General features: G+C 48.6%; 2 protein-coding genes across 2 annotated transcripts; both read right to left on the reverse strand.

The window, feature by feature from the left end:
* Positions 1-6,354: 6,354 nt before the first annotated feature.
* Positions 6,355-6,924, reverse strand: LOC122233073 (interferon alpha). Its single transcript, XM_042964319.1, has one exon. The coding sequence runs from the start codon at positions 6,922-6,924 to the stop codon at positions 6,355-6,357; it is 570 nt and encodes a 189-aa protein (XP_042820253.1).
* A 7,738-nt stretch (positions 6,925-14,662) lies between these two features.
* LOC122233154 (interferon omega-1-like) lies at positions 14,663-15,443 on the reverse strand. The gene has a single exon (XM_042964667.1). It carries the CDS (start codon positions 15,347-15,349, stop codon positions 14,759-14,761), a length of 591 nt encoding a protein of 196 aa, XP_042820601.1. The 5' UTR covers positions 15,350-15,443; the 3' UTR covers positions 14,663-14,758.
* Positions 15,444-18,569: the final 3,126 nt, after the last annotated feature.

The following is an 18,569-nucleotide window of genomic DNA, read 5'->3' on the forward strand; positions in this document are numbered from 1 at the left end:
TATAACTTATTTACTTATATAAATTTCATATAAAGTACATAAGTAAATTAAAATTTCTATAAAGACATAACTATTTCAATGTACTTAAATATTTAAAATCCTTCCAAATTGCTTAAAGCAAGAAAAAATTTTAATTATTCACTTAAATTATTCCCTGATTTATTTTCAGTGTACTGAATTTTAATGTTGCCTCATGACAAAATAATTTTTTTCAGTTTATTTATTTACTTGAGAGAGAGCACAAGCAGAAGAGGGGCAGAGAGAAGGAGAGACAGAATCCAAAGCAGGCTCCGCGCCATCAGCACAGAGCCCGACATGGGACTCAAACTCATAAACCGTGAGATCATGACCTAAGCTGAGATTAAGAGTCAGACGCTTAACCGACTGAGCCACCCAGGCGCCCTGACAAAATAATTTTTAACTTAACCTGCTGCTAGATACTCTTGAAGATATTGTCACAATATTTTTCTGTTTCCCACTAGATAATTGCTGATGTGTTGAGTGAGTTTTGTAGAATTAAATCATAAAATATAATATATTTGTATTTAATTCCCAAAGCCCATATCACACGAGGCTCAGACAAAAGCAACATGCACAAGACAGCCCATAGCAGCTCACAAATAAGCAAAGGCCACCTCTCCCAGAATGACTTTGAGATCCAAGAAACAATGGAGAGAAACTCTTCCAATCACAGAGACGGCTTAGCCCCAGGTTTGTCACACTGATCTTGCAGATGTTTTGTGTATATTCCACAAATCCAATGTCCGTGCTTCTCGTATGATACCCAAGAAAATCCAATGAGAGAAAATAAATATTAAGGAATAATGTTTTGTTAGACTGGCCCAATGTTGAGCTTTGCAGTGCCACAGACCACTGCAATATTCCAGGCTGGTTCACAACCCTAGGAACTTACTGTTATACCCTTGGAAGCAATTGTAACAACTATTCCACCTGGGGTGGCAATGCTGATAATGGGGGAGACTATTCATACACAGAACCGGGGAGTATGTGAAGTTTCGATACCTTGCACTCAATTTTGCTGTGAAGCTAACGGCTCTTGGGGGCTCAGTTGGTTCAGCTCAGGTCATGATCTCACGATTCATGAGTTCAAGCCCCACATCAGACTCTCTGCTGTCAGCACAGAGCCTGCTTCAGATCCTCTGTCCCCAGTCTCTCTCTGCCTCTCCCCCTAAACAAACAAACAAACAAACAAACAAACAAAAAAAACCACTTCTGCTTTGAAAAACTACATCCAAGGTAAGGAAATTGGCTTATTATGTTATTGGAGTCAGTTCTTTCCAGGAAAGAGCCATTTTTCTCTGTAGAAAAGACTCCTGCCTGGGAACAGACTTCTGTAGACCACAAGCCAGGTCTCCAGACCCGGTCATTGTCTTTGTCCATCTTGGCCAGTAGGTGGCACTCTTCCTTCGTAAATATTTTAACAGACCCCTGACTAAAATGATGCTGCTTTCTCTTTCCTTTTTCCCTAAGCTAGTTACATCATTGCAGGAGGAGCATTCCGTCATGGCCAAAAATAGTCACGAGAAGAAAAAGAAGAGAACAAGAACTCTCCTGTGAGAGTTTCCAAAAACCTAGAACTTTCACACAACTCTTGATTTCAGTCAGTGACTTTTGCACATGGCCAGAAACCACAGCGGAAAAGGAAGCAGCTGTGTGAATGGGCAGGGCAGGTTCAGGAGGAGAGACTGAGGAGAGCAGAGCTCACTGGGGGTTTCTACACTGGGGCAGAAGGAAACACTGTGAGATGCAGGTGAAGAATGAGATCTGGGGAAGCAGGAGGAAAGGGGAACGTGCTAGTGTCAGAATACATAGTGCACGTGTATATACATAGTATCTATGTGCACATAGTATATTAGTAGGTATATAATTACATTGATGAGCCACTTGATCCCAATTCTGTTTCTTTAGACTATCAGCATTTTGCAGTCAGTTACAGAGAGAGGGCTAGGAGAAGTTACTTATGCTCTTATAGACCTCTACGAATAAATAAGAACATGATGGTAAGCCTTCCTTCAGTGGAAAATACTCCGCTAAGTGCTTCTAAATGTTCTAACGTGACCACCCTGCTAAGGGGACACAGGAAAGTTAGAGGGGCTTGCAGTTTTGTCCTCCCTGTCCCCCGAGTGGAAGAGGAGAGAGGGCTGGACTTCCCTTCCCCCGGTGGGGGTGGGGGGAGGCTCTAGGAAAATCATTTCCCTGGAGAGCAGGCCTTTGTTGAGGGGAACAGAAGACTGAGAGGATTCCCAGCCAGTGATTTCTCTTTCCTTTCCTCTGCTGGAAGCACCAGGAGTTTGTTTTCTCATCTTCACAGTGAGAACCTGGTGAAGGTTTCTCCCGAAGGTAACACTCACAAAAGCGTGTGGCCCCCAAAGACAGGATATCTTGCAGTTTTTCGATCTCAAGCTCATCCATATGGAACTGCCAGTAATCCTTCCATTTCAGCTTCAGTGTTTCTACCAATACGAGCTTCAGCTGTGCTTTAAACTCTTGCATTTCTGCTCCCAGTCATCCAGGGTCTCTGTCTGCATCCCCCTCTTTCTGCAGAGCTAAGGGCGGCAGCTGGCACCTCGAACCCCAATTCTCTGATGGATCTAAGAAGAGTTGTTGCTTTTCAGCTTGTTTGGCACTTGTGTTGTAGTTGATGGAAGGTCAAGGCTGACGACCAGCCCAGCTGATTACATGTTGGATGGGAACCAGAACGTCCGCCAATACATGAATACGTATGTCCCATCGTTAGAGGTAAGTGTCTCCCAAGGAAAGAGGCCCGAGAGAAAATCACTGAAGAAGAACATTGGAGCACACTTTTGAACAATTTAACTCGATCCATTCTAAGACGAAAGCAGAAATAAAGTCAGTGAAATGACTAAATACCTGGGAATGTGACTTCATGTATTAAAGAGAATCATTTTGGGGTCTCCTTCCTTCCTCCTTACTAATTGTTACGAATTTGAATATGCAGACAACGATCACGTGATTTGCACTCAGGCATCTTTCTAGAGGCACAATCACTCCATTGCTTCTCTTTAGACTGAGATGAAGCCCCCGGATGGAACTTTTGTCCTCTAGTGAAAGGTTCTTGCAGGAGTGTCTGGGTGTATGCATTTGAGGCAGGTGTCCCGGGTTCTGGCTGTCCCTGGAGCCCCGTGCAGTTTGTCCAGCAGGATCGGGTTCCAGGCAGCAGATGGCACTTTGTGAGGAACTTAGAAGGTCTGCCGGAGCAGCTCCTGAGGACAGAGGTGGCCTGGGCCTCCTGCAACTGGCAGCCACCCACCCTCTCCCCGGGGGAGATGCCCCTCAGTCAGGAGAACTGGGACGTCCTCCTGATCTGTGTCAGAAGCAGTAGGTCTTCCTGTGAAGCCGCCCGTGGCCGGGAGGCAGGTCAGAGCCCAGAAAGGAGATGCAGCCACAGGGATCCAGCAGGAGGCCCGCAGAGGGGGTGCGTGCTGGGCACCTGAGGGGTCTGGTGGCCTGGGCGACGAGTGAGGGGGCGTGTTGGGCCCTAGTTCCTCTCAAGTTCTTTCTCCTGTGTCTTTTAAATACAAAACGTTTTCATTTTCTGAATGTTCCTGTATACGTTTTATTCTTCTTAAGTTTTTTTCCTTTCTTTATGTAAGCCTTAGATTAGAGTAGATTAGATTAGAAAATATTAACCCTATGAATTATTCATTTCACTATTTCATTGAAGTTTAATTTGCCCCAGTACTTCAAATGTTTCAGCATAAAGGGATCCAAAGCTTTCAAATGACGGAAATCTTTTGTGTTACGATCAAAAGTAGGTAGGTGTTGTTCTCCTTGCTCAGGACATAGTTTTACCTCCGATCCTGAGCTCTGTTGTTGTGATTTTTATTTTTTGCGCATCAGTCAAGATGCCTGGTCCCTTTGGGTCAGCGTGCCCATAGCCCTGTGTGTGACACCTGGCTCCCCTCGCTCACTCTCTCTTTCTCTGTAACTGGCCGCCAGGAGTCAGCTCATCATACTTCCAGCTTTGAGCAAAATTGTATTGGAGGGTGACTGCTTTTGTCCCCCAAATAATCAACTGTCTGCGACCCAAGCTTGTTTCTGTGACCAATTCCTTCTCTTTCTGTCAGGTGCTCAAGAGTCAGATTTTTCCATAGCTTCCAGAGGACAAAAACGTTATGCACTTCATGTGTGTAGGGGGCACTGGTGTGGGTAAACTATCCTTTTTTTTTTTTTTTTTTTTGCAACCTTAAATAGCAACAGGAATTTTATTTTGCTAAATGTTGATTTCTATGTGGAGTTCAGTTTATTAACCTGTGGAGTCCTTCTCATGCTCTCAGTTTCTGAGGCCGCAGGGGACTCAGTGTTGATTTTCCTGCTGCTGGAGGCTTGCACTGAAGTAACTAATAAGGGTTCCGGGGTTAGTGAGTCAGTTCTTTTCTCCTGAGCTATTTGGTTCATCGTGATCCATCTCACAGCGAAGATGTGGGGCAGGGAGGCCACATACTAGAGAAAACTAACCCCTTTCTTTACTAGCTTGGAGTTTTCTACATTGTATATGTTCTTTTTAATTTAGTAATTTTATAGGCACGGGTGGACTTCTCTTCTGAATTCCTTTCTCCTTCATCTTGAGGTCAGTACCAAAAGAGGGAAGCAAGAGTGAAAACGGGAAGGGCCTATACCATTATTTCCCATCAGTTTTGATACAGCATCTTTTTCTTTCTCCACTCAGCTTTCCTAGAAAGCTGTCACGGCATTGGGATGCACCGAGGCACCAGGAAATCAAAGGCAAATCTGACCGGGGTGATGGCCGTGGAAACGCTAGGGTGGCTCCCAGGTGAGAGGAAGCCAGCAGGAGCCCTTGGCTTCTGCTACCACCTTCCACCTGCTCACTGTGGTGCCTGCTTGTGAATTCCACCCAGCCCTCGCTAAGGTCAGTTCCATCTGCTTCCCCACATACTGGAAGGTTTCCGTCCACAGAACAGCTTCCTGACCTTCCGCATAGTACGCATCAAAATGATAATAGATTATCATGGTAAGGAATGAAAGGTGCCATGCTTTAAAATAAACACAACATTAAGCATATGAACATGATTTGCCAATACATCCAATCCATGTATCTATCCAGAGACACACATAGCGCAAAAAGGAGAACTCTGCAGGGAAAAAAAAATTCACGTAATTCCCAATTCCCATTCTATTCTCCTGTTGCATTGCAGCAGGCACATCTCTCACAACTATTTGCTGCTTATACCTGAACTTCTCTTCTCTTGTTCACTCATTCCCTCCCACCCTCCAATATGGTTTCTGTGAGTTCTTCCAAACCAGCTCTCACCAAAGCTTCAATGCCCCCTTCATCCCAGTGCGGTGGGCACTTGACATCCACATTTTACAATGATGCAATTCTTTGAAGCCATTTCAGTCCTTGAAATAGACTTTTACCGATATTCTCTCTTACCCTACTACCTCATGGCCATTCCGTCTCTGTTTCTGTTGTGGCTCTTTTCTCCCTTTACCATCTGAAGTTTCGAGGAATCAATCTGAAGTTCTTTGCTCATGCTCTCCTCTTCCCGCGTGACCGCTTCTGTTTTAAGGCTTTCAGTTAATGGAGTTGCTTGTAAATTGCAGACTCAAATATCCATTTTCCAAAGAATATTCGCACTTGGAAGTCTACCAGTCAATTATAGGAGATATCTACGGCTTTTGTTTCTGTTTCCTGGCATGCTTTCCTGCAGATTCTGCTGAGAGAACTCCATTTTTCCCCTTCTCCTCATTCTACCGTTTAATATAACCGATATAAATTCAGTGTGATTATTGTCTTTAGGTTGCTTTCTCCACAAAACTCACTGGTGCAAAAGCAGAACTGGATTTGTTATGTCCACCCCTATCCTGACAGCCGCATACAGACTGGCTTAGAGAAAGTCTATTTTTAATGTATAACGTGAATAATGTAATGAATAAGTGAATTGCACAATCCATTCTTTCATCAGAGTTGTTTCTTTTTTAAATGATAAACAAAGACAAGAATTCTTCTATAGAAAATATTTAATAAAGAAAATAATAAGTTGAATAAATATAAAGAATATATTGTTTCTCTTAACCACAAAGTGAAAGTACATCATTATTATTCAAATATAATTTAAATCTTATAAATAGTTAAGTAAATAAATAAATTGTTAAATAGATCAGCAAGGTCATCGGAAAGTGACTAGTGCTTGTAGAGTTGACATGATGTACTTAAGACTCCTGAAAATATTGACAGATTGATGCCATTCATGTCACAATCACAGCAGAAATGACTCTTTGACATGGCAGAACACGTGGAAAGTGTGATATGATTCGTCACACTTTAGTCATTTCCATGTTGAACGGGTCTCATTTCTCGCTCCTTAATCTTTTCTGCAAGGCTATTGATGAATAATACAAGGACCTCATAATTTCTGCTCTGACGATCTCCCAGGCACAAGGGCTGTATTTCTTCTCTTGCAGGTAGAGGGAGAGTCTTTGGAAGTAGTTCCTCAGGATGGAGTCCTCGTTGGTGAGGGGAGCCTCTCCCTCCCCCACCTCCTGCATGACACAGGCTTCCAGGCGGGTCAGCTGCCGATCAAGTCCCGTGCAGAATTCCTCCAGGAGGGTGGTGTTCCAAGCAGCAGACGAGGACGCCTCTGTGCAGAAGAAGTGGAAGATCTTCTGGTTCGTCACGTGCACCACAGAGAGGGCTTGGGCCTTGTGGGACTGGTCTCCACCAAACACGTCCCGGGGGAAGGCAAAGTCATTTCTGTCCTTCTGGCAGGAGCTGGCAGGGAGTCTCCTCATTTGTCCCAGGAGCGTCAAGGCCCTCCTGTTCAGCAGGCCGTGGGTCTGAGGCAGGTCACAGCCCAGAGAGCAGACGGAGTTGCAGCCCAGCGCCACCAGGGCCACCAAGAAGGAAGAGGGCAGCGCCATCGGGGATCTTGCAGATGCTGTCGGCCTGGCTGGGGTGGGCGACTCTGTGACCCGTGGCTCTAGGTTCTCTGAACATCTTCCCTTGTGCGCACCTCCTAAATGGGAACACGTGAGTTTCCATTTTCCGAATCTCCTCTTACTTCCTATTTTTGTTTTCTGTTTTTCATTTTGCATTCTCCAAATGGGTTTAGAGCAGTGCTTCTCAACCATTTTATTTAATTATTGCCCCCTTCCCCTGACCCCTGAGCCCTTTTAGATTTTTTTTGCTAATTGAACCCCTAATGAAATTTTAATGACACAGTTATACTCTATATCTATTTATGTACTCTCTCTGTATCTATCCTTTATACATAGAAAAAGAGAGTGCCAAACTTCCTTTTTTATCCAAGGCAGGGTTAAAATTGATAAAAATTTTAAGCTAAAAGTAAATTTAAAGTTATTAACATTTTATTTATCTCTATAGCTAAGTTTGCAGAGCAAGTTTTAACATATTTACGTATATAAATAGTAATGTATTAAGTTACATATTCAAATTGAAAATTATACCAAGACAATAATAATATACATGTAATGATATACTTAAAACGTTTTCAAGAACTTCTAAAAACAAATGAAAAATTACAGTATTGTCTTAACATGTATTTTTAGGTCTTAACTTTTAATTTTGCTTCGTATCAAAAAACAATTTTTCATTTCACTAGCAGCTAGATATTCATCAAGATATTCTCAACATCGATTTCTTTTCAGCAATTGACATAATTATAAATGAGTTGAATAACTTGAGTAGAACTAAATGATCAAATAGAAACTACTCGCATTTAGTTTTAGAGCCCAGTTCACGCTAAGGCTCCAACGTAAGCACCGTGGCCTCTTCTAGGTAAGGGAAGCCCACCTCTCACAACACAGCTTTGAAATGTAGCAAATGATAGAGGGAGAGTCCTCTGGCGATCCAGCTACTGGGCCATTGACGATTTCGGTGGTTTTCCAGGCGGCCGGCAGGTGGCCCGCGGCCGTCCTTTTCGGAAGTGGCTTTGGGGCAAAGAAGCTGTGACTTTGAAACCGAAAGCGGAGCGTCGGGGCAGCTTCTGGGCAGCTTCGGGGGACTCCAGGCTGAGCCGTTCCAAGAGCGCCAGGGCAAAGCGAGGGCTGAGGCGCTCTCGGCGCCAACTGTGTGCTGCCTTTATATCCCCGCAGAGCCCTGCTTCTCCCCGCCCTTCACGCCTGGCGGGCACCTCCTCTGTGCTTCCTCCTCCAGGAACATCCTCCACGGGGAGGGAGGCGTGGACCTTGAGTTTTCTGGGCTCCCTGTGTCCAGAACGCTCCTTTTGCGCCGAAAGTGCAGCCGGGCCATTTTTTCCAACAATCGTTTCCTAAACGAACTGGAGGCTCCGAACCCGCGTGAGCGCGTTGAATCGCGCTGTCAGCCTAGGGTAGCGTGTGCACCCGAGGCCGCGGCCGAGACCGGCTCGGACAGGATTGGGGGGTAAGAGGGTACGGAGGACAGGGCCCGAAGGCAGGAAGATGGGAGGGTGGGAGGAGGGGGCGATGGAGCGACGGGATGAGCGGACAGTGGGACGTTAGCGCGATGGGACGACGGGGTGTGATCAGGCGTCGGAATCAAGGGACGACGGGACTGTGGGACGATGAGACGATGGGACGATGGGGCGATGGAGCGATGGGGCGATGGGGCGATGGGGCTATTCGACGATGGGGCAATGCGACGATGGGACAATGGGCGATGGGGCGATGGGACGATGGGGCGATGGGACGATGGGACGATGGGACGATGGGGCGATGCGACGATGGGGCGATGGGGCGATGGGACGATGGGGCGATGGGCGATGGGGCGATGGGACGGTGGGGCGATGGGGCGATGGGGCGATGGGGCGATGGGGCATTGGGACGGTGGGGCGATGGGACGATGGGGCTATTCGACGATGGGGCTATTCGACGATGGGGCTATTCGACGATGGGGCGATGCGACGATGGGACAATGGGCGATGGGGCGATGGGACGATGGGGGAATGAGACGATGGGACGATGGGGGAATGGGACGATGGAGCGATGGGGCGATGGGGCGATGGGGCATTGGGACGATGGGGCGATGGGGCGATGGGACGATGGGGCGATGGGCGATGGGGCGATGGGACGGTGGGGCGATGGGACGATGGGGCTATTCGACGATGGGGCTATTCGACGATGGGGCTATTCGACGATGGGGCGATGCGACGATGGGACAATGGGCGATGGGGCGATGGGACGATGGGGGAATGGGACGATGGGACGATGGGATGATGGGACGATGGGGCGATGGGGCGATGGGGCGATGGGGCGATGGGGCATTGGGACGGTGGGGCGATGGGACGATGGGGCTCTTCGACGATGGGGCGATGCGACGATGGGACAATGGGCGATGGGGCGATGGGACGATGGGGGAATGGGACGATGGGACGATGGGGCGATGCAACGATGGGGCAATGGGCGATGGGGCGATGGGGCGATGGGACGGTGGGGCGATGGGACGATGGGGCTATTCGACGATGGGGCTATTCGACGATGGGGCTATTCGACGACGGGGCGATGCGACGATGGGACAATGGGCGATGGGGCGATGGGACGATGGGGGGATGGGACGATGGGACGATGGGATGATGGGACGATGGGGCGATGGGGCGATGGGGCGATGGGGCGATGGGGCGATGGGGCATTGGGACGGTGGGGCGATGGGACGATGGGGCTATTCGACGATGGGGCTATTCGACGATGGGGCTATTCGACGATGGGGCGATGCGACGATGGGACAATGGGCGATGGGGCGATGGGACGATGGGGGAATGGGACGATGGGACGATGGGGGAATGGGACGATGGGGCGATGGGGCGATGGGGCGATGGGGCGATGGGGCATTGGGACGATGGGGCGATGGGGCGATGCAACGATGGGGCAATGGGCGATGGGGCGATGGGACGGTGGGGCGATGGGACGATGGGGCTATTCGACGATGGGGCAATGCGACGATGGGACGATGGGCGATGGGGCGATGGGACGATGGGGCGATGGGACGATGGGACGATGGGGCTATGCGACGATGGGGCGATGGGACGATGGGACGATGGGGCGATGCAACGATGGGGCAATGGGCGATGGGGCGATGGGACGGTGGGGCGATGGGACGATGGGGCTATTCGACGATGGGGCGATGCGACGATGGGACAATGGGCGATGAGGCGGTGGGAAGATGGGGCGATGGGACGATGGGACGATGGGGAGATGCAACGATGGGGCAATGGGCGATGGGGCGATGGGACGGTGGGGCGATGGGACGATGGGGCTATTCGACAATGGGGCGATGCGACGATGGGACGATGGGCGATGGGGCGATGGGACGATGGGGCGATGGGACGATGGGACGATGGGGCTATGCGACGATGTGGCGATGGGGCGATGGGACGATGGGGCGATGGGGCATTGGGACGATGGGACGATGGGGCGATGGGACGATGGGACGATGGGACGATGTGGCGATGCAACGATGGGGCAATGCGCCATGGGGCGATGGGACGGTGAGGCGATGGGACGATGGGGCGATGGGACGATGGGGCTATACGACGATGGGGCGATGCGACGATGGGACAATGGGCGATGGGGCGGTGGGACGATGGGACGATGGGCGATGGGACGATGGGACGATGGGGCGATGCAACGATGGGGCAATGGGCGATGGGGCGATGGGACGGTGGGACGATGGGGCTATTCGACGATGGGGCGATGCAACGATGGGGTAATGGGCGATGGGGCGATGGGACGATGGGGGAATGGGACGATGGGACGATGGGGCGATGGGGCGATGGGACGATGGGGCGATGGGGCATTGGGACGATGGGACAATGGCGATGGGGCGATGGGACGATGGGACGATGTGGCGATGCAACGATGGGGCAATGCGCGATGGGGCGATGGGACGGTGAGGCGATGGGACGATGGGGCGATGGGACGATGGGGCTATGCGACGATGGGGCGATGCAACGATGGGGCAATGCGCGATGGGGCAATGGGACGGTGAGGCGATGGGACGGTGAGGCGATGGGACGATGGGACGATGGGACGATGGGGCTATGCGATGATGGGACGATGCAACGATGGGACAATGGGCGATGGGGCGATGGGATGGTGGGGCGATGGGACGATGGGGCTATTCGACCATGGGGCGATGCGACGATGGGACAATGGGCGATGAGGCGGTGGGACGATGGGGCGATGGGACGATGGGACGATGGGGCGATGCAACGATGGGGCAATGGGCGATGGGGCGATGGGACGGTGGGGCTATGCGACGATGGGGCGATGCGACGATGGGACAATGGGCGATGGGGCGATGGGACGGTGGGGCGATGGGACGATGGGTCGATGGGACGATGGGGCGATGGGGCGATGGGACGATGGGGCAATGGGGCATTGGGACGATGGGACGATGGGACGATGGGAAGATGGGACGATGGGGCGATGCGGCGATGGGGCGATGGGACGATGCGACGATGGTGCGATGCGATGATGGGACAATGGACGATGGGGCGGTGGGACGATGGGACGATGGGGCTATGGGACGATGGGACGATGGGCGATGGGACGGTGGGGCGATGGGACGATGGGGCTATTCGACGATGGGGACGTTGTCAGAGTGGAAATTCAGAAGCGGAAATCAAGAAGTGCTTTCTCTGTATTAATAAGCTCATCAGAAAACCCGGGAAGTTGGATAGGAGACTCGGACTCAACCTTCCACAACTGAGCTTGGGAGTTAAGATGGCAGAGGGTGACCCTTAGCTTGTCTAGTCCCTCAAACACAGCTAGATAGTTATTACATCATTCTGAACACCAAAGATATCAACCGGAGGTCTGAATGACAAAAACTGCAAGACTCCATATAGAAAAGGGACCACCTTTGGAAGGGAGGAGAGGAGGAGGCTTTACTGGGAGAGCTGTTGCCCTGGGCCTGGCCGGTGGGGAGGGAGCTGGCTTAAGGATGCTGTCACAAAGTAGTATAAGCAAAATCCGACCTTTTAGCAGTCCACTCCCTTGGGGGAAGAACATGGCTTACAGGTACTCAAGTGGTGAATAGGGGCAGAATCCCAGGAGTGACAGCATGGTCTCAGGATCCCTTGCTTCGCAGGAAATGGGGTCTTGCCAACCATCCACAATTGAGTCTCATCAACGCCTAAGTGGCTTCCACTTGTGAATAGTCACCCAATTCAAAGACGTTTTTTTTTGCCTTCAGCTGTAAACTGTGCTCAGTCATTTTTGACAGTTTCATTTTTTCAATAATACGGGGACTCTACTTTGGAATGGATAGACACTACATTTTTACATGTTTAAGAATTATAATTTATGCATTTATCCACAACAAGTGTTGTATTTACAAAATGTACTTGTCATATTATTGTATGACCGGTTTTGTCGTCTGTGTTCATTTGCTTCAGGGATATGAAATCTAGCTTCAACGTTATGTCTTACTCATAATGAGATCCAAGTGTGCTTAAATGCTTAAGGTGTCTTTAAATCCAAGGAGAACATAAACAGTTTGACTCCTTTCAAGGACACATAAAGAAATATTTTGAAGTATCTCAGTAATTCACTTGTGTTGGTGAGTGTGTTGGGAAATAAAACAAAAATATTATTTTCTTTACTGGAACACTGTGGCAGAGAAGGCTAACCATAAGGAGTAAGTAATTACGTAGGAATCCTTCCTACAATGATGAAGGAGGTGGAGTGGACACTCTGACAGATTATAGCAGCTGGAGCTGGTCCACTGGACTTAAAAGGTTCTTGGAGAAATCATGTCTGATGATTGTTGATTCCATTTCAGCGATTGCATGAACTAGACACCAAAGTGAAAGATATTACAGAATCTTGGAATTTCACTTTCAACAACGAAGTAGTGAATACATCTTCTATCCGTGGGCGCTGCGGTGGGTGCCCGATACGACGAAATAGTGGACACACCGCCTGCTGTCACAGAGCTTCCAGTCTGGTGGTTCTGGGTCATTGAGCTTTCAAGTAACGTCATTCTGTGGCCAGGACAGGGAAAGGACAGGACGCTGGGAGCACAAAGGAGCATGAAAGGGGCGCAAACTCTACAAGAAGCATCTGCCAAGCTGGCATCCAAGGATCTGTAGGAGTTCGCCAAATAAATGCATGATGGTCGATTCTGAACATGATCAGTGGAGATATTGTAGGAGCGCAGACAGAAATAAGAGTTGGGAGATGATGACTAATGCTCGTGATACGATTCTGGGCAAAGACACACACCTGGAAGTCATATCTCAGAGATGACACTCGGAACTATTTGGGAGGTTGAGTCTGTATGTGCAGAGAGGAAGGAGTGTGGCACCCAGCATGGAATTTTGAGGAACACCCAGATTGCCCCAAGATGAGAGAAAATAGTCAACAAAGGAAAGAGCGGGGCAGGAGCAGAAAAGCAGAATATAGTAGAGGCACAGAAGCCACATGGAGGTCAGACTTGAAAGTGGAGGCGTGCCCAAAGGGCTCAGATGTTTGGAAATGGCAGCCAGGGCTGGCTGACAGCAATCTCTGACCTCAGTAAGATGTGGTTTAGTGTAAACCTGGGCCGAGCAGTTTCAGGAGAACAGGGAGGCTGAAGCCACGTTACAGTGAGGGCAGGACGACCTGACCGCGAAGTGGGAACAGACACCGCAGAGAACTTCAAATAGTCTGGGTATGAACAGAATGACAGAAGCAAGATAATACCTACAGGTGGGGGCGCCTGGGTGGCGCAGTCGGTTAAGCGTCCGACTTCAGCCAGGTCACGATCTCGCGGTCCGTGAGTTCGAGCCCCGCGTCAGGCTCTGGGCTGATGGCTCGGAGCCTGGAGCCTGTTTCAGATTCTGTGTCTCCCTCTCTCTCTGCCCCTCCCCCGTTCGTGCTCTGTCTCTCTCTGTCCCAAAAATAAATTAAAAACGTTGAAAAAAAAATTAAAAAAAAAAATACCTACAGGTGGTTGTAGGGCTGGGATGAAGAAGATGAAAATGAGGCACATCTGATGCTCACTTTTTATATGTGGAAAGGAAAATACTGTCAGGAGAGAGGAGAGGTCACTGATAAAGTATAAGCATCTTACTAGAGCCTTCTCTGCTGTGCGTCAAGGAAATCTGTCCAAAGCTAAGCCTTCTGGAACTGTCCCTCTGTTTGGGGTCACAGAGGTTTTGCACCCGGGGGAAGGGCACCATGGTGCGGCTTGGGATGAGGGAGAGCGATGCTCTCTCATCAAGCGGGGGAAGGTGGAAAAGTGAGTAGGGCCTTTATCAGTAACCCGACTGTGGGCTCAAACTCATGAACTGTGAGATCACCACCCAAGTGAAAGTTGGGCACCCAACTGACTGAATCACCCGGCACCCTGGACTTAGGTTTTAAGAATAAAGAGACTCAACAAGTTGTCTTTGATAAGAATTTATTAAGACAAAATGCATATTTAATAAAATGAAAAGGTGAATACGTTTTATACATTTTAACACAATGTAAAGACAAAAACCTTTATATGGAAATATAAATATAAATTAGTCAAAAGAGTGAATGAATGAATGAATAAATAAATAAATAAATAATAAACAATAAATAAATAACATCAGGGCAATCGTCTCTTAAGGACTGATGATCCTGAAGCCGGATTTTTTTTTTTTTACATATTCTTGCTTAATACTACTCACAAAATATTTGTGGAATTAAAGTCAATAAATTCTGTAATGAAGGCTGCAGTGAGAGTCTCTTGAAGTGAGCAGGCATAGTGCAGGGTGATGTGGCACGTCAGGCAATGAGAATCACTTCAAGGTGACCCCAGGTCTCCATCCTTGATGGCCAAGCTGTCGTGCAAGGTCGCCGAGGAGGACAAGGCTCTCATGATTTCCAGTCTGACAATTTCCCAGGCGCAGTCACTGTATCCCTGGTCCTCCAGGTAGACGCGGATGTCCTGGAAGTACCTCTTGATGGCCAGGGCAGGGCCGTGCATCCCCGGGGCGCGCTCTCCCTCGCCCGTGGCCTGCACCAGGCAGGCGTCCAGGGCTTCCAGCTGCCGGTGGAGGCCAGAGCGGAGTCCGTGCAGCGGCGCGGGGCTCCAGGCCGCCGAGGAGCGCTCCGTGTGCAACAGGTTGAAGGTCTGCTGGAGCAGCTCCCGCAGGACGGCGGCGGCGGCCTGGGCCTCCCGGAGCTGGCCGCCCTCCAGCACCTCCCGGGGGAAGCGGAAGTCTTTTCTGGCCCGCAGGCACAAGAAAGGGGACAGTCTCCGCATCTGGCCCAGGAGCACCAAGTTGTCCCTGCTAACCTGCGCGTGGCTCCCAGGCAGGGCACAGCCCAGAGAGCCTCCAGGGCGGCAGGTGAGCAGCGCCAGGGCGGTCAGCAGAGGGCGCAGGAGAGCCATGGGGAAGCCGAGGGGGCTGCTGGGCGGGCTGAGCTGGGCGGCTGGGGGACCTCGGGGCCGAGGTTCTCTGAGCACGGCCTCGAAGCATGGCTCTTAAATAGGGAACGCGGACAATTTCATTTTCTGAACATCCTCTCCACTTCTACTTCCTTTTTTTGTTTTCATTTATGCATTCTCCTTATTGTCTAAGAAGATGTCATCAATCTAAAATACTACGTTGGCAACGGAAGCTTTATTTCCCAATAAACTTCCGATATGTCCATCCCAATGGACACTTATCAAAGTAGAAACATCTTTGTCCTAAAGACTGGAGTGATGTAGGCATGTAGGTACTCATACACACACCTGCTCACATATATGTTTTCATATATGAACATTGCTCTTTGTGTTAGAAAGAAACTTTGGCCTTGATCGTGGACTAGGTTTTTACCCTCTTTACTTCATACAGAGACAGACTCCTTCATTCCTATGGGTTTTTGTATCTTGCTAGGTTCTGACCAGACGATGTACGGTAAATAAGCTCTTTAGAACCAGGACTGGGTTTTAATTACTGTTGTATTCACATTAGAGACTTGTGGTGATAAGTGAATGAGTTTCTTGGATGTTTCTCTTCATTCTAGAAATAATTGATGCAGGTCCATGCAGTTATGCTTCACTGGGGCCTCAGGGTCAAGACTAGTAATACAGACACTATCCTTCTGCCATTTCGTAACCCGTCTACAGTGCTCCTCAGGCTGTGCCAGTGTCCCCAGCAGGAAGCCCGGTTCCGGTCTGGGACATGTAGCTGTGAAGATTCTAATCCCAGATCATTTTATTTTCTCAGCAAACCCTCACGCGCAAGGTTGTTATCACCTCTACTAACATGTTCCTCTGGAGTGACTGAGTGTCCTCAACCCAACCTCTCCTGGACTCACTCCCTGAGGGCAGGCTCACCTTGTCCTGAGGCCATTAGAATTCCCCTACTGTGGAGGGGCTGGTTTCTTTGTTAGCAAAACAGCTATTGCCCCTAGATCCTTGGCCTTGTCCCTGGAGTGTTTTTGTGAGGGACCCTAGCTCTCAGCGCTGACCTCCTCCTCTCCTGAGCAGGTATCAAAGTGTCAATAGCCCTCAGATGCTTAGGGCAAAATTTGTCTCAACTTTTGAGACAAAAGTAGGGGAATAGCCCAACTGTAATCATTTCACCTTCAGTAAGCAAATACTTGTCATTTTGCCACCACAGCTTTTATTGTTCAATCTTTTACTTCAACTATTGAGCACTAGTTAGACTCAACATTTCTGAGCTGGGCTCGGGGGACTCACTGATGATGCCTCTCAGTGGAAGCTTCCAGCACAGAAACTAGCAACTCTCCATTGTTCATTCAGTCTGGGTATTCCTCTTTGGCTTCTTAGTCTGTTCATCTGTCTGTCTGAGGGTCAGAATGCAGGGGGTGAGGCCCCGGCTATTATGTCGGGGAGAAACAGCCTTCTCTCCTTTACTTACTCGTGTTATTTCATTTTAAATTTAAAAAACAGCAACAAAAAGAATTTTAATGACTTAGTTTTTACGCAGTGGTTTACTGGACATAGTCTGTCTTGCTCTTCCTGCATCATGTTTTATATCATCCGCAGGTTAATACAAAGGCAAGTAAAAGAATGAGGGGCTGCGCCGTTTTTCTCTATATTTCCAAGATATCAGGTTTTTGTTTTTTCGTTTCTCATTTCAACTCTCCTAGAAAGCAAAACACAACAATTGTGTTGGGCAAAAGAAAATATAGGTCTGTATGTCATGAAAATGAAAAAAGGGAAGTGACTTCTCTGCTGGCAAAAAAGCAAAGGGCTGGTTAACACAATCGGTGCAGCAAACTGGGGGCCGGGAGCTCTGGCAGAGGGAAGAGTGAAGGACACACTGAATTCCCCCAAATCAGGAAAATAGCTGCTTCGGCCTGAGGCTCAAAGGAGAGAGCTGGCGGATGGTGATCACTCCCTTCGCCCGCCCGTGCCTCCCACCCTGAGACTCGGTTCTCCAACACTTTCGAGTATTTAGCACTTAATACCTCTGGGATTGAAACTGAAGATGGCTATAGAGAGTTTCAGGGCAATACTTAGTCCTTGTCATAGACAGCGTTAGAATCTGTTGTTGCCAGCTGGTAGCTTTTTGCAGCTTGAGGGGACATCCTCAAGAAGTGGCGGGATTTCTGCAGGGATCCCAAGCCAGCCCTCCAGTCTTGGTCGCTGCCCTTGCTGCACGTGGCCACCAGGGGGTGGTCTTCTCTGAGAGGAGCTTCGGTAGCCCACCCTTCAACCGGATCCTCCTTTCTGTCTTTTTCCCCCGCAAGTGCTAATACATCACATTTGACGGTAGTAAATAAAAAGCCTTTCTTGAAGATGTTTCTGCAAAACTTAGAGATTTCATTTGATTTTTAGTTTCTACTTGTGACATGCTGCTCTTCAGGGAAACGTTTAAGCTGAGACCACAACAGACCAGAAAGCTGCTGTGTGAATAGGCTGACAGTTGAAGGGAGTGAGTGACAGGGTGTGTGGGGACTTCCTTCTGGGACAGGGAAGCAACGATTAGGACAGGGGAATGTATCCTGTAATGCTGGGGGTGGGGCAGGTGCCAGAATATTAATGAAACATTATATTCTTCTGTACTCGCATCTAGATACTTATTCTTGAAACTCAGATATTAATACAAGCCACCTTTCCTCATTAAATATAAATAAGACACTTCTTTGAAATGAGGAATGAATCAGTCAGCCTTCTCTAGAATTCATGACAGATTTCTGTTTATTTAGGCTGCCTCCTTTGAAGGTCAGTTACTGAAAGGTAGGACACACAGTAAGAATTTTGCAGAAAGAGACAAACACTATTCTCATTTATAGCCACTGTAGGAAGAAAAATAAGGACATACGAACCATGTTTTCAATTGTTACTCTATGGAAGATGTGATCTTGGTGCCTTTCAAGTGCCTGAGTTCAGTTACTATTTAGAACATTCTGTTTAATTGTTAAATGTTTTTTTTCACTCCTGAATTATACACAACTCACATTTTCTCTATGGATTTCTGTTATTCATGTTGTGTCTTTAGCTGATTTTAACCAGTTCTTTTCATTGCCTTAAATACTAAGAAACACAATGCCTGACCCAGCTTCCCACTCTCATGTGAAGAAAGTCTGTTAGTCCTTTTTTTTAAAGTTTATTTATTTAGTTTGAGAGAGAGAGAGAGAGAGAGAGAGAGAGA

The sequence above is a fragment of the Panthera tigris genome, chromosome D4 (assembly GCF_018350195.1).
Source record: "Panthera tigris isolate Pti1 chromosome D4, P.tigris_Pti1_mat1.1, whole genome shotgun sequence".
NCBI classification, from domain to species: Eukaryota; Metazoa; Chordata; class Mammalia; order Carnivora; family Felidae; genus Panthera; species Panthera tigris.